This window comes from Typopeltis vanoorti, chromosome 5 (assembly GCF_054136105.1).
Source record: "Typopeltis vanoorti isolate ZY-2024b chromosome 5, IOZ_Tvanoo_1.0, whole genome shotgun sequence".
NCBI classification, from domain to species: Eukaryota; Metazoa; Arthropoda; class Arachnida; order Uropygi; family Thelyphonidae; genus Typopeltis; species Typopeltis vanoorti.
The window spans coordinates 56,156,085-56,168,914 of NC_143553.1; the positions used below are offsets into that span (position 1 = coordinate 56,156,085).

General features: G+C 34.9%; 1 protein-coding gene across 5 annotated transcripts in view; it reads left to right on the forward strand.

The window, feature by feature from the left end:
- Positions 1-12,830, forward strand: part of LOC150106430 (armadillo-like helical domain-containing protein 3) — a 352,469-nt gene that overhangs the window by 90,205 nt on the left and 249,434 nt on the right. For all 5 annotated transcript variants that reach the window (XM_090392440.1, XM_090392443.1, XM_090392441.1 and 2 more), the window contains one exon: positions 8,780-8,872. In XM_090392440.1, coding sequence (XP_090248566.1) covers positions 8,780-8,872 — 93 coding nt within the window. The remainder of the gene's footprint in view (positions 1-8,779; positions 8,873-12,830) is intronic.

Sequence of the window (12,830 nt, forward strand, 5' to 3'; positions counted from 1 at the left end):
AAGCAAGATCAGCTGTAGATCGCAAGTAGTGGAATCCTGGTTACTGATTAGTCAGTATGTCTCTAGATGGTTCAAGAGTTGATTGTCGATGACCTTCTCCATAATTTTTGAGAGAACAGAAGTGAGAGCAATTGGACGGCAGTTCGTTGATTGACTTTTATCACATTTCTGTAGGATGGACTTAATGTGGACCTGTTTCCATGTTATTGTATAGATGCCAGTTGAACAGGATAGATTGAAGAGGCGATACAGGATAGGTGTTAGTTCTAGGGCACAATTTTTTAACACAATAGGTGGGTTACCATGAGGACCAGATGCCTTATTTGTGTTCAGGTTGTTAAGGATTCTTCAGATTTTGTCGGAAGACTATGGGAGACATAATGGGAACTCAAGTGAGCAAACAGACAAGTATATCAAGTTTGCGCCTGCACGTAGTGCAAGTCTGAGGCAACTCATGGCAGTGCCACCAAGTTTATATAAAATTACTTGGTATCTTCAATACTTAATACATAATATACCCACGTCAAAAAACTTTCTACATAATGGGAACTGTTCTTTGTGGAGTGGATGGAACTTTTCCCAGGTCATCAATGCAGGAATTGGAAGAGAAGAGTGATGCAAGTAAGTTGGCCTTGTCTTTTAGTGAGGTGACTACAATACCATCTGGATGTGAGAGTGGTGGAAAATTGGATGGGCAGAAGTTGTACCCAATGGCCTTGGGACCAGAAGGAGTGACTGTCATTTGGGCAAGAGGCATCATTTGGCCTTTTCAACTGTTGTGAGCTGCAGTATAGGCAGAGAGAGCACTTGGAAGTTTGGTCTTGAGCCATTTGTGGTAAGCCGAGTTTTTTTTCTTTTATAGCATTGGCACACTTTTTTTTGAGAACCAAGGCTTGGATGGTGGCTTAGAATTTGGGGTAGAATAAGGGATGAATTCTGTTATTCAATTGGAGCAGGTGAGAGGACTTGAGACTGTGAACTGTGGGTGTAGGGTGTTCTATGGCAAAAGAAACTTGTATGAGGTTATGGTCTGAGTTTCCAAGAGGAGAACTGACAACCACAGTATTTCCAAAGGACTACAGTCTTTCACAATTCAAGAATAATATCAATAGATTAATGTATTACTGACCCAGCCCTCACACGGAATCTGTTTGCTATAGGCTCTTCTGTTTTTCGTGTGTGTTATAAATATATATATATATATATATATATATATATATATATATATATATATAAAACAAAGATATGTGATTTATATAAAGTTAATAGCTGATAGTTGTTCAGAGGTGAAATAATGCCTTGAGCAGTTGCAGCTATTCCATACTTTGATATAAGTAGCTGATGGAGTTTTGGATAAGAACCAATTATGGTATGCTTTATTCTTCACTGTATGGCCTTGGCACTTTTGGAGAACCAAAGCTTGGTCATTAGTCAGGAATATAAAGTGGAATTTGGAATAAATGTTTCCATACCAATGAGTATTACTTCAATTGGCTGGTTTAGAGTTTATTAGCAAAAAAACAACAAAGGTCATACTGCACCATTGTAAAGGTTACAGCAATACACAAGGTCAAAGGTTACAGCTATACATAAACAGTCAAAGAAAAATTGTAAACAATATGCATGAACGAAAACCAAGCCAAGCAATGCAGCATATACATATAAACAAAATTACAATGAAGGTTACAGAAGCACATATACAGTCAAATAGAAATTAGTAAACAATATGCATGCACAAAAATTAAGTTCCACAATGCAGCATATGCATATAAACAAAATTAATGCAGAGATCACAGCAACACCTGGGGTCAAAAGTTACAGCAGAACATAAATAGTCAATATTACAAACTAATAAACAAAATGCATGTACAAAAGCCAAGCCATGGAATGCAGTGTTTACATATAGATAAAATTACAGCAAATGTTATTACAGCATTACATAAATAGTCAAAAAGGAATTATTATACAATATGATAGCATATTAAGATAGCGTATCTCACTGTCTGACTTGGAAAGTTCGCATGGACAGATAGCTTTTATTAATAAATATAGGAAAGTGTCCTTTGAGACCCAGGTTATAGAAATCTTTTAATATACTATATCTCTAGGTTGTGTCATAAGCATTTTCCATGTCAAAGAAAACTGAAACCAGATGCTCTTGCTTCAGGAATGCATCTCGTATACAAGTCTTTAAATGGACCAAATTGTTTAAAGTTGAATGACATCTACGAAACCCAAATTATGTGTTGGAGTGTAGATCATTGCTTTCTAAATACCAGAGAAGTCTGGCATTAACCATTTTCTCTAGTATCTTATAGATTGCTGGGCAGAGAAATAGGTTGATAATTATTTGCTTATGTTCCTTCCTGGTTTTGGGATAGCAATGAAAAGTGACTTATGCGAAGAATCCGGAAACTCTTCCTCTGCAAGTATTTTGTTGTATATTAAGAGGAGGAGATCCATAGAAGATGATGGTAGATGTTCCATTATTTCATAATGGATGCCATCAAGCCCTACTGCACTAGGGTGAGACAGTAGAAGAGCTCGTTTTAGTTCCTCCTTAACAAATGGCTGATTGTATGACTCAAGCCCATTGGTAGAAAAATTTGCCTTTGTTTCTCTTGCTGCTCTTTCAAGTATTAAAAATTCAGGAGGATATGAAGCTGTTGCTGAGATCCTGGCAAAATTTTCTGCCCGAGTGTCTTCAATAGCTTTGGGATCAGCATTAATACTTCCATTATGGTCTAAGGTAGAAAAATGGTGTATTCTATATCTACCTTTCATTTTCTGGAGTTTATCCCATACAATTTTTGGACTGGTCATTTGATTAATTGATGTGATAAATTGGATCCATGATTGTTTTTGACTCTGACATCTCATATAACATGCTTTGGCCTGAGCATGCTTGAAAGCTATTAAGTTTGATGTGGTGGGGCATCTACGAAACATACCCCATGCTCTGTGTTGATCTTTTTTGGCTGTCTGGCATTCTGGGTTCCACCAAGGCTTTGGGTAGCGTGGAAATCGAGATGATGTTTTTGGGATGGAGGCTGTTGCTGCCTGGACAATGCACTTTGTTATATACTTTACTGCTTCATTGATAGGTGTTTGACTGATGGTATCAGCATTACATTTTTTTGCAATTGAACTTCAGTGCACTTGTTAATGTCATCCTTTAGCATTGTCTGCTTCCAGAAAGTTTTGGATAACAGCATTATATTTTTTTTATCTTCTTCTTTAATAGCCATACACTGTTGTTGTGATAAGGTTGGTCTCCAAGTATCAGTCTGATTTATATAAATATTGTTAGGTGATGTTTTAAGAAACTAAATGTTATAATGTGAAATAATAAAATTAATGAAAATAGCAAGAAAGTAGGTAGAAAATGGAGCCAGGCTCACTTTTGACATACATGCACACTTTTGACTTGTCTTTTCAAGATAATTTACTTTTTAAATAACAGTATTAAAAAGCCTTTTCATTATGAAAATTCTTCTTTTTCTTTGGCACTACAGCCCCATGTAGGGCTTTGGCCTCCCATTTTTGGGTTTCATAACTCACTATGAGATGGAGTCATTACCCCCACGCTCAACAATGTGTAATTGTCTGTGAAACGTTGTGTTCTTAAGACGTTTGCTGCTTTGCAGGAGGAAAAACCCTGCAGTCCACGCCCAAGACCAGCTAACTTGGCTATGTCTGAGAAAGATCCTTAAGCTCCTCACGTCGGCAGCGAGAATCAAACGCAGGAAACTCTTTTCCCAGGCATATGGTTGCAGAACACGCAACCACTCGGCTAACTGCGCGGACCATTATGAAAATTATTCAAGTTTTTAATTACACTAAGCTAGTTCATGTTATGAGCTGTGAAAATAAGTTTAAGACAATATTATATTACAATTGCAAACTTACTTAAGGTTAAAGGTGTTGGAAGAATAAGATGTACTATAGTATTTTATCAAATTGTGCCAAGTTTTATAATTATCAGTTTCTTTTATTAATGAAATTATGAGAAAAGCACTATTATTATTATTTTTAATAATGATTTTCTATTACCTATATCAGACATACTGTATATACGTGTAAGGTTAATATTGAACTGAATGAATACATTGATTTGATTATAAAATTTATTTATTGGAAACTATCACTGATTTAATTTACATTTGTTCACGATATAAAAAACTTATTTCCTTAAGTGTGCAAGGTATGCTGTTTTTAAGTAAAGTGCCATAATGATAACACATAATAGCATCTCATTTTTCTCACTTCATGACTAAAATGAAAACTGAAAGTATGACATGTAGTGTAACATCCATGGAGTGAGAACACTCTAATACTGTTGTGAAAGAAATGACAGGATTTTCGGAGCTTGATAGCAGATATTTCTGAAGTCTTGCATATAGAAAGAAAAATGTTTAAAAGTTATCAAGTGTTAAGTTACTTCAATGATGATTGGACAACTACTGGGCAAAACAAGATGCAGTAGGCTGAGTTTTTAATAACTGTTTGTTTTTCATAGTTTAATCATATAGAAAGAAAAGTTCTGAAGCTTACGAGATAAAAGGATGGAAGAAAGTGAAGATGACTTTTAGAGAAAACTAGCATTTAAAATTGCAAGAGTGTTTTTGTGGTTCTTTAAAAGGGAATGCTGTAGTGTTCAAATTAAGGATTTCAGATCCAGAAGTTTTATTTTCAGAGTTGGAAATGAAATTTCTTTAATAAATTCGTTGGTATCCACCCATGATCAGATAACTTGACAATGAATAAAATTGTTTTAAAATGAAAAAAAAAAAGCATAAATTATATGAATAAAACATTTTGAATGCATTTAGAATGAGGCTGAAAATTCTCTCATCCCTTCTCTATGATAACTCACCTGTGGTGAGTGGATTTCTGGAGCTCTGGTCATCAGTATTTATATCATCATCTAGGCACTGGTTGTGAATCAGCTTTGACTCAGCTTTCTTTCCATTGAATCAATTTCGCTAGAAAAAGTCTCTTCATGAGTGATAAGACACTGCTAGATATTGTCAATGTACTTTCCGAGGTTTAAAAAATTGTTTAATGTAGGGATGCATGGAGAACAGAAAAATGGCTGGCTGAGGGCAGCCAGAAATTTGCACAAAACCATCAATTTTTGTACACAGCTGGCATGTATCCACTGGCAATAGAAATCGCACATAAAATTGTTTTTTGTTATATTGAATCTGCAGCTATATGGTGATCAGCTTCATTACTGATTGATAGTTTTCAATGATAGCTATACTCAAAGTGCACTGACATTGCTCAGCTTTATTGCTGCCATTTTTGCCACATGCAGTAGACATATTTAAGTCTTTTGTGTATTGCATGCAGGTGGTTGCATGCAACTTATGTAAAAAAAAAAAGGGGAACTTGTCTGGGTCACTCATAGAGTACTTATGGATTTGCCTGGAGTTGTTCAGCCTCTTAACTTGTTATACTTTCATTTGGTGTTGAGGATAGAAAGAAAATACCTTTCAAAAAGTTAATTACAGTATGTTAGCTATGAAAGGTGTATATATCCTTCATGGACATATCCTTTGTAACATTTGTGCTGCATATAGAGTGCAGACACATACTTCAGACAAAAACACAGCAGTTGTTGCTATTTCTTTCTGGTTTCCACTAAGAGACAGTTGTAGTTCATGGTGATGAAAGTCATTTGCCATCTTAGGATCTAAGTTGGCATTCCCTCCAACCAGAGGTGGTATGCTAATGTTGCTTTTCCTTTGCTTTTTGTAGATTGTAAGTCATTCATGAAGCAGAATCACTGTAGACTGCATGTAAATTGAAAATCTTCTGTATCTCTGGATAATCTAATCTAATTCTTTTACACATAGGCTATAAATATCTATTTTTCTGTATTTACTAAAATAAACAGCCAAAAGGCTTCACTTTGGCGATGCAAAAATTATAAAAATCAAGTGGATATTAAATCCAGCATTATTTCAAAGCCAAATACAGAAACTATAAAAGTTTCTTATGAAATTTGACCAGAGCTTACGGGAATACACTCAAAGTTGCCCTAGCCTGACCTTATAGGAAACATGCCCACTATTAAAGTGTCCATATATTTGTCTCCTATTGGTCCGTTTTGAAAAGATTTCGCTGGCCTGACAGCTGTTTCAAACTGGTTGATTTTTGTCAGAGACCAGACAGAAACCTTAAGAGAGCAAAAACTCTCAGTACTAAGGAACTTGAAACATTAATATCCACTTGATTTTTATAATTTTTGCATTGCCGAAATGAAGCCTTTTGGCTCTTTATTTTAGTAAATACTTTTACGCACCGACCGAGAGTTCGCTTATGAAAAACACACTCTCCGATGTTTCACGTTCCTTAGTACTCCGAGTTTTTGCTCTCTTAAGATTTTCTGCCTAGTCTCTAATGAAAACCAACCAGTTTGAAACAGCTGTCCGGCCAGTGAAATCTTTTCAAAATGGACCAATAGGAGGCGAATATATGGACGCTTTCATAGGCGACATGTCTCCTATAAGGTCTGGCTAGGGCAACTCGTAAATACCAGCGAGTATATTCCGGTAAGCTCTCTGGTCAAATTTCATATGAAACTTTTATAGTTTCTGTATTTGACTTTGAAATAATGCTGGATTTAATATCCATTTGATTTTTATATTTTTATTTAAATTTTATTATATTATTATTAATTTTCATTTTTATTTATGTATTTTTGTTATATATTTTTAAACTTAATTTCTGAAGAAGCAGACCCAAGAGTTAGTAAAAATTAGTTTTGTCATGCGGATGAATCAAAGGCTAGTTTTTTATATATACCATGTGTGCATACATATACAGGGTGTTTCAGAAGGAATAGTAAATATTTTGGTGGTGGTATCGATTATTCTGAGTAAAAAAAGTTCACATGAACATGGATACAGCTGTTTGAAACTGGCACCTGATTCACACACAGCTCTCTGTTGAGCAGGTGACCAGCATGCAGCTTTCTGAATCAGACGTCACCAAGAAGCAGTTATAACCTGGCACAATTTCATGTTAGAAGTTTTGTTAAGAATGCTGTACATCTTTACGCATTCTGAATATGCTGATTTTGATATTGTGTTTACATTTTTCGTAATTGAAGTGTTATTGCTGCTTGTAGAGAATACTGTTGATGGTTTTCTAATGGCTGAGTACCGGATTCAAGAGTGTTTACTATAGTTTACAGCAAACTGCATGAGACTGGTACTGTTCCCAGCAGTCATATTTCTTCTGACCATAGAAATGAACAAAATGTGGATGAAGTAGAACACATTCTTCAGTCAATAGAACGTAGTTATATTTCAAGCACACGAATTTCTGCAAGTATCGGTTCCACATAGAAGAGTATGGCGAATTTTATGTGAGCAATTTTGTTGTATAATGAAACCTGTGGAGCATTCATGACTAAACATACATACGTAACCACAGTAATAAGATTTTTTAATAAGTACAAGTAAAAATAAAATATATTATTACTATGGTTACATGTGTATGTTTAGTCATTATGTGAGCAAGGTTTGTATCCATTTCACAAAATTCCAAATGACCACCTTCATCTCCCAGGATATGAAGGTGGTCATTTGGAATTTTGTGAATGGGTAAATGCTAATTACCAATTAATTATATAAATACTGTTTGCTGATGAAGCTACTTTCACCCGTGACTGCATCAAGAACACGCATAACTGACATTGGTGGTCTGACAGAAATCCACATACCACTGTAGAAACAAATTTCAAACAATGCTTCTCTGCAAATGCATGGTGTGGTATAATTGACAATCATTTGATTGGCTGTTGTGTTTCCAAATTGTCCTATAAGGTCTATTTATATACAATTTCTGCAAAATGAACTTCCACCTATGAGAGGATGTTGCCTTGGCCACAAGGATTGATTCTTTCAGCACAACGGAGCGCCTGCACACTATATTCGTCAGGTGACATAATATCTAAATTGAAGTCTTTCTGAATGATGGATTGGCCATAGTGGCCACCAAGATCTCCAGACCTTACCCACTTAGATTTTGGTTTGTGGAGATGGATGAAAAGCAAAGTATACAAAGAAAAGTATTATAACTGATATTTAAATTATCAGTTATAATAGTAAATATTTTGGTAGGTGGTAGTATCGATTATTCTGAGTAAAAAAGTTGATATGACTATGACCAATTGTCAATGAATAGGGATAAATGCAAGAGCCAAATCAATCGCTCTCATTGTGGATAATGCTGCTCCCTCATAAAAGACTGTCAAGATGATCTGAGAAGAACATGTACTATTACCACAACAGTTGCAAAGTGCGTTGAGGCTGCTAGTGGAATTTTCGAACATTTATTATGAACTGTAAATTACAGTATTTGTCACTTATTTGTGTTTTGTATCATTCAGACAGCAATAAATATAAATAATAAGTCATTTTGTACCAGTTTCAAATGGCTATCCCCACATTCATTGACAATTGGTCATATTTATATGAACTTTTTTTACTCAGAATAATCGATACTACCACCTACCAAAATATTTACTATTTCTCCCGAAACATCCTATATATATATATATATATATATATATATATATAGTATTACTGAATTTTTGGGTTTAGTCCAGTTGTAGTTTTCAAATTTGAAAAGTATTGGGGACTTGCTATAAATTATGCAACTTATGAATTACTAATGATCTCATTTCTTCTGGATTCTTTTACCATGATACTCTTTCATCTTATGTACTTATCAAGTATTTCTACTAGTGTAATTTATTCTTCAGGTACTCACAGGACTGTTATCAAAATTCCTAACTGGAGAATATCCCCATAGCTTGAAGGCTCTTGTGCTCAAATTCTTATTAATATTAGTGACTGTAAGTATTGTATTAATTGTATGTTGTGTTTAGCATTTACAAAACTGATGGTTATTTTACCCTATTTAAGGTGGAACTCTTCATTGATGACATGTATTGATATTGTGTTTCTTTACATTCTTTTTTAATACAATGATAGTGCTTTAGAATAAAATATACAAAGTAATTGTGACTTTATTATGTACTGTACATATTATTTTTATCATTATTATTATGGTTCTCAAAGGAAATACAAACAGGGAAGCTCTTGAGAAACAAGTAGTGTACCTTAATGGAGAAAGAATTGAGGAAGTCAGCAAGTTTGAGCACCTGGGAGATCCATTATTAATGTGAAGAATTGCTGTTCAGATGTCAGAAGATTAGGAATGGCTAAAAACAGTCAGAGACTTTAGACTGCAAGGATGGATCTATCTCCATGGGAACAAAGTTGAGGAATTTGGATACAGTTGTTTTTCCAACAGCAACTTATGGAAGTGAGACTTGGAACCTAAAGAAGCCAGATAAGAAAATAATAGCTGCTTTTGAGATGTGGTGTTACAGAAGGCTGTTGAATATATCATATACTGAAAGGTGTACAAACGAATCAAATGAATAGGTGTTAGAAAAGATCAGTAGAACTTTAAGGCTCCTTAAGGATATTGACAGAAGAAAATTAAAATATTTTGGATACATTGAGAGGATGGAAGGAGGACTTCTCAGAACAGTAATAGAAGGTAAAGTTCCTGGAAAAAGAGGAAGAGGTAGACACCGTCAATGAGATAGATGGATGGATGGTGTGTGTGGAGTGACCGAACTTCAGAGAGTTGAAACCTCCAGAAAAGCATACAACAGGACTACATAGCAAGGCCTGGTGTGGCACATCACCAAGCACTGGAGTGACCATATGCCATCTGTGGATGTCCAGTGAACATATGAATGAACACACATACAAAAGGGTTATTGAATCTATATTATAAACTACTGATCACTGCATTAATATTTTTCTTCCCCTGTTTTAATAATAAATCTATTAGAAGTAAAAATATTACCAAACTTTTTTTTTCTCCACCCAGTAATTTGCCCATGAGTACTACTTCAGATAGATTAAAATTGAAAGAAAAGTTTGAACTTGGTAACATTTAGCATTAGAATGAAAGATGTTACAGTGAATTTATAGTTAGATTTTGTAGGTATAAAGGCTAGTTGCTTCTCACATTTTAATTGCTAATTATATAATTAGCATATAGTTGATAATTATATCTAATAACTTTCATTATTAGGTTTGAGAGATCTTGTGTATGATTAGAGGAATTTTCTATGTCCTTTTAAACAATGCTAGTTAAACTGGATTATATGGAAATAGCAGTAAAAAAAATTCATGTTCTTCCTTCTGAAAAATGGATAAATTCTGAGAACACAAGCAACTGCAGACATAACGAAGTAATCACCATCACAGTAGGAATATCCAGTCATAACCTCTGAAAATTATCATGTGCAGTCTTCTGTAATCATCTTAAAAGATGACATTAAACTTTTAACACACTGTAGATTTTTGGCTAAGGAAAATAGTGATGTAATAAATAAATATTTTTAAAGTAGTTTTTGAATAACTGCTCCAAATATATAAAATATGGTAGAACAGATCTCCTTTGTGCATATCAAAACACTGCTTTACTGCTGTTGTCTGTGTGGTTGAGTAGGTTTAACATATCATGCATCCCTTGCTGTGAAAGAACTGAATTTAAGTACTCATCTTATTGTTGTAGGAAATTACAACATAAAAGATATAATAATTAAATAGAGTTAATTATTACTTCCAATCTTTCCAGGTGAACAATATGTTGGTATAGATAGGTGAATATGCGCACAACACAAATGAGATTGAAAAGTAAAAATGCAGGAAGGCCTCCAGTCCTAGTGGTGACAGGGTTCTTGGTTGTTCAACCAATTGCCTATGAACGAGTTTTCTAGATGAGAGAAAACCAAAATTCCTTACCTTTCTCGGATACATTCGTAATTTTGTCCTTATTGGCTGTCTCTCATTTAGCATTCATCACAAACCTACACATACCAGTTAGTTTATACATATAGACTCCTATCCCCACCTAACACACAAATTAGGAATAATGAATACTCTCAAAAAAGAGTGATAACAATTTTCTTGAATGATAATGATCTCAAAAAAAGAATTAGAACTGCAGGATTAGAACCACCTTTCTTAAAACTGAATATAATACAAAAATAATTGACAACATACTGGACAAAAAGAGAACCCACCAAAACATAAACGATTTCAACAAAGCTATATATATTGCATTTATTAAAGGTCTCTCAGAAAAAATAAGTTGAAATTTGCAGAAATACAACATAAAGATACCTCTAAACCCCCTATGGTTTAGATAATATTGTATGATGTATGGGATGGGAAAGAAATCATTCAAAAAACACAGCTAGCTGCATACAAACAGCATTTAGACTAATTTTAACTTTATGAAGACTAGAGAGCACAAACAAGAATTCTGAGAAAAATTAGGCAGTGAACAGAAGGAATTGATGACAAAATCATATTAAAAATCAAGATATTAGGAAGAAAACTTCCTTGATTTCTTTCTTTGAGACTTGAAAGTAATTAGAATACTTGTGAATTGGTTATTAGCCAAAGCACAAAGCATCCCTAGTGGTGAGACTGCCACTTTGAGGCAACTAGGCTTGCCTTTTTTTTAGTCTCTTTCCTCTCAAATATAGTTTGAGAGGAAAGAGTCACCCTCTTGCTCTCTAATTGCTTTAATAGCACTTGGGGGGGGGGAGTAAGAAGTAAGAGAAAGTAGAGGAAAGAAGAGTAGAAGACCAGTCTACAGTTATAATATACCAAGTGTATATTGTAGGAAGTAAGATCAAGTCTCAAGTCTAGCTCAGGTACTCTGGCTTGCCGTGCCTGTACTCACCTGTGTGAGTCCCTGAGACCCCCCCCCCCCCCCACAGAGAGATATAGAGATATCAACCTCAAGGAACAAGGATTATTAGAGGATGACCTTAGAAAAGACGAGAAGAGACCATAACAGGCCACTAAGCCCATTACTGGAAAGGAAGAAAATTACATCGTAAGCATTCAAGAATGTGTGAGCAGAGCTAATTTCAGATGGATGGTTACTTAAACAAAATGTGAAAGGAAAGGTTAGCAAAAGAAGTTTTTGATGCCAGGGCAGGAAAAAGACCAAGAGGAAAACTGTCTAGATTGTTTGATTTGGATAGAAATGCCTTAAAGACCAAAATATGTGACAACAGTGTCAGATTGTCTAATACCGTCAGACTACAGCATCGGTTCCCAACAGGTGGTACGCTTACCTCCGGGGGTACGTGCTGTGCCGCTCAGGGCTACACGAAAAATAATCAGTAATGGCAGAAAAACAAGTAAAGCAAACTAAATGCAAAATGTTAGTTATGGAAGAACAATAAATGTTAAGTTTGAATCACCGCTAATGGAGACACTTCAAAACTAGCTCACATTAGCGAATGATGATTGGCGAGGGCATGGCTATGAACCCCCTCCCCCAAACCACTCTTCTACCAATCATTATGTACAGTTCATGCATCACTTTTGTCATCCATCCTCTTTTCCAGAACAATCGCTTGTTACTAAGAAATGAACTTTGCGATAACGAACCTTCCACTGTTCCATTTGCGACATTTCTAGAACTTCTCCAAAAATATAAATACATCTGTAGCCAGACTGTTTGATCAGTTCAGTTATTGACTGAGTATAAGTAAGTGCATTGTCTTTAATTGTGATTCTTTTTGAGTAGTTTTTTTAATTTAATGTTTAACGTAGTCTCAGTTATTATTGTCAGTGATTTTTAAGTATGTCAGTTATGGATCAGTGGTTGAAAACAGGAATGGTTATAAAAACCAAAACTTGATGTGGATTATAACCCTTCACCAAGTACTTCTCAACACGTGTCCACAACTATGAGTACACAAG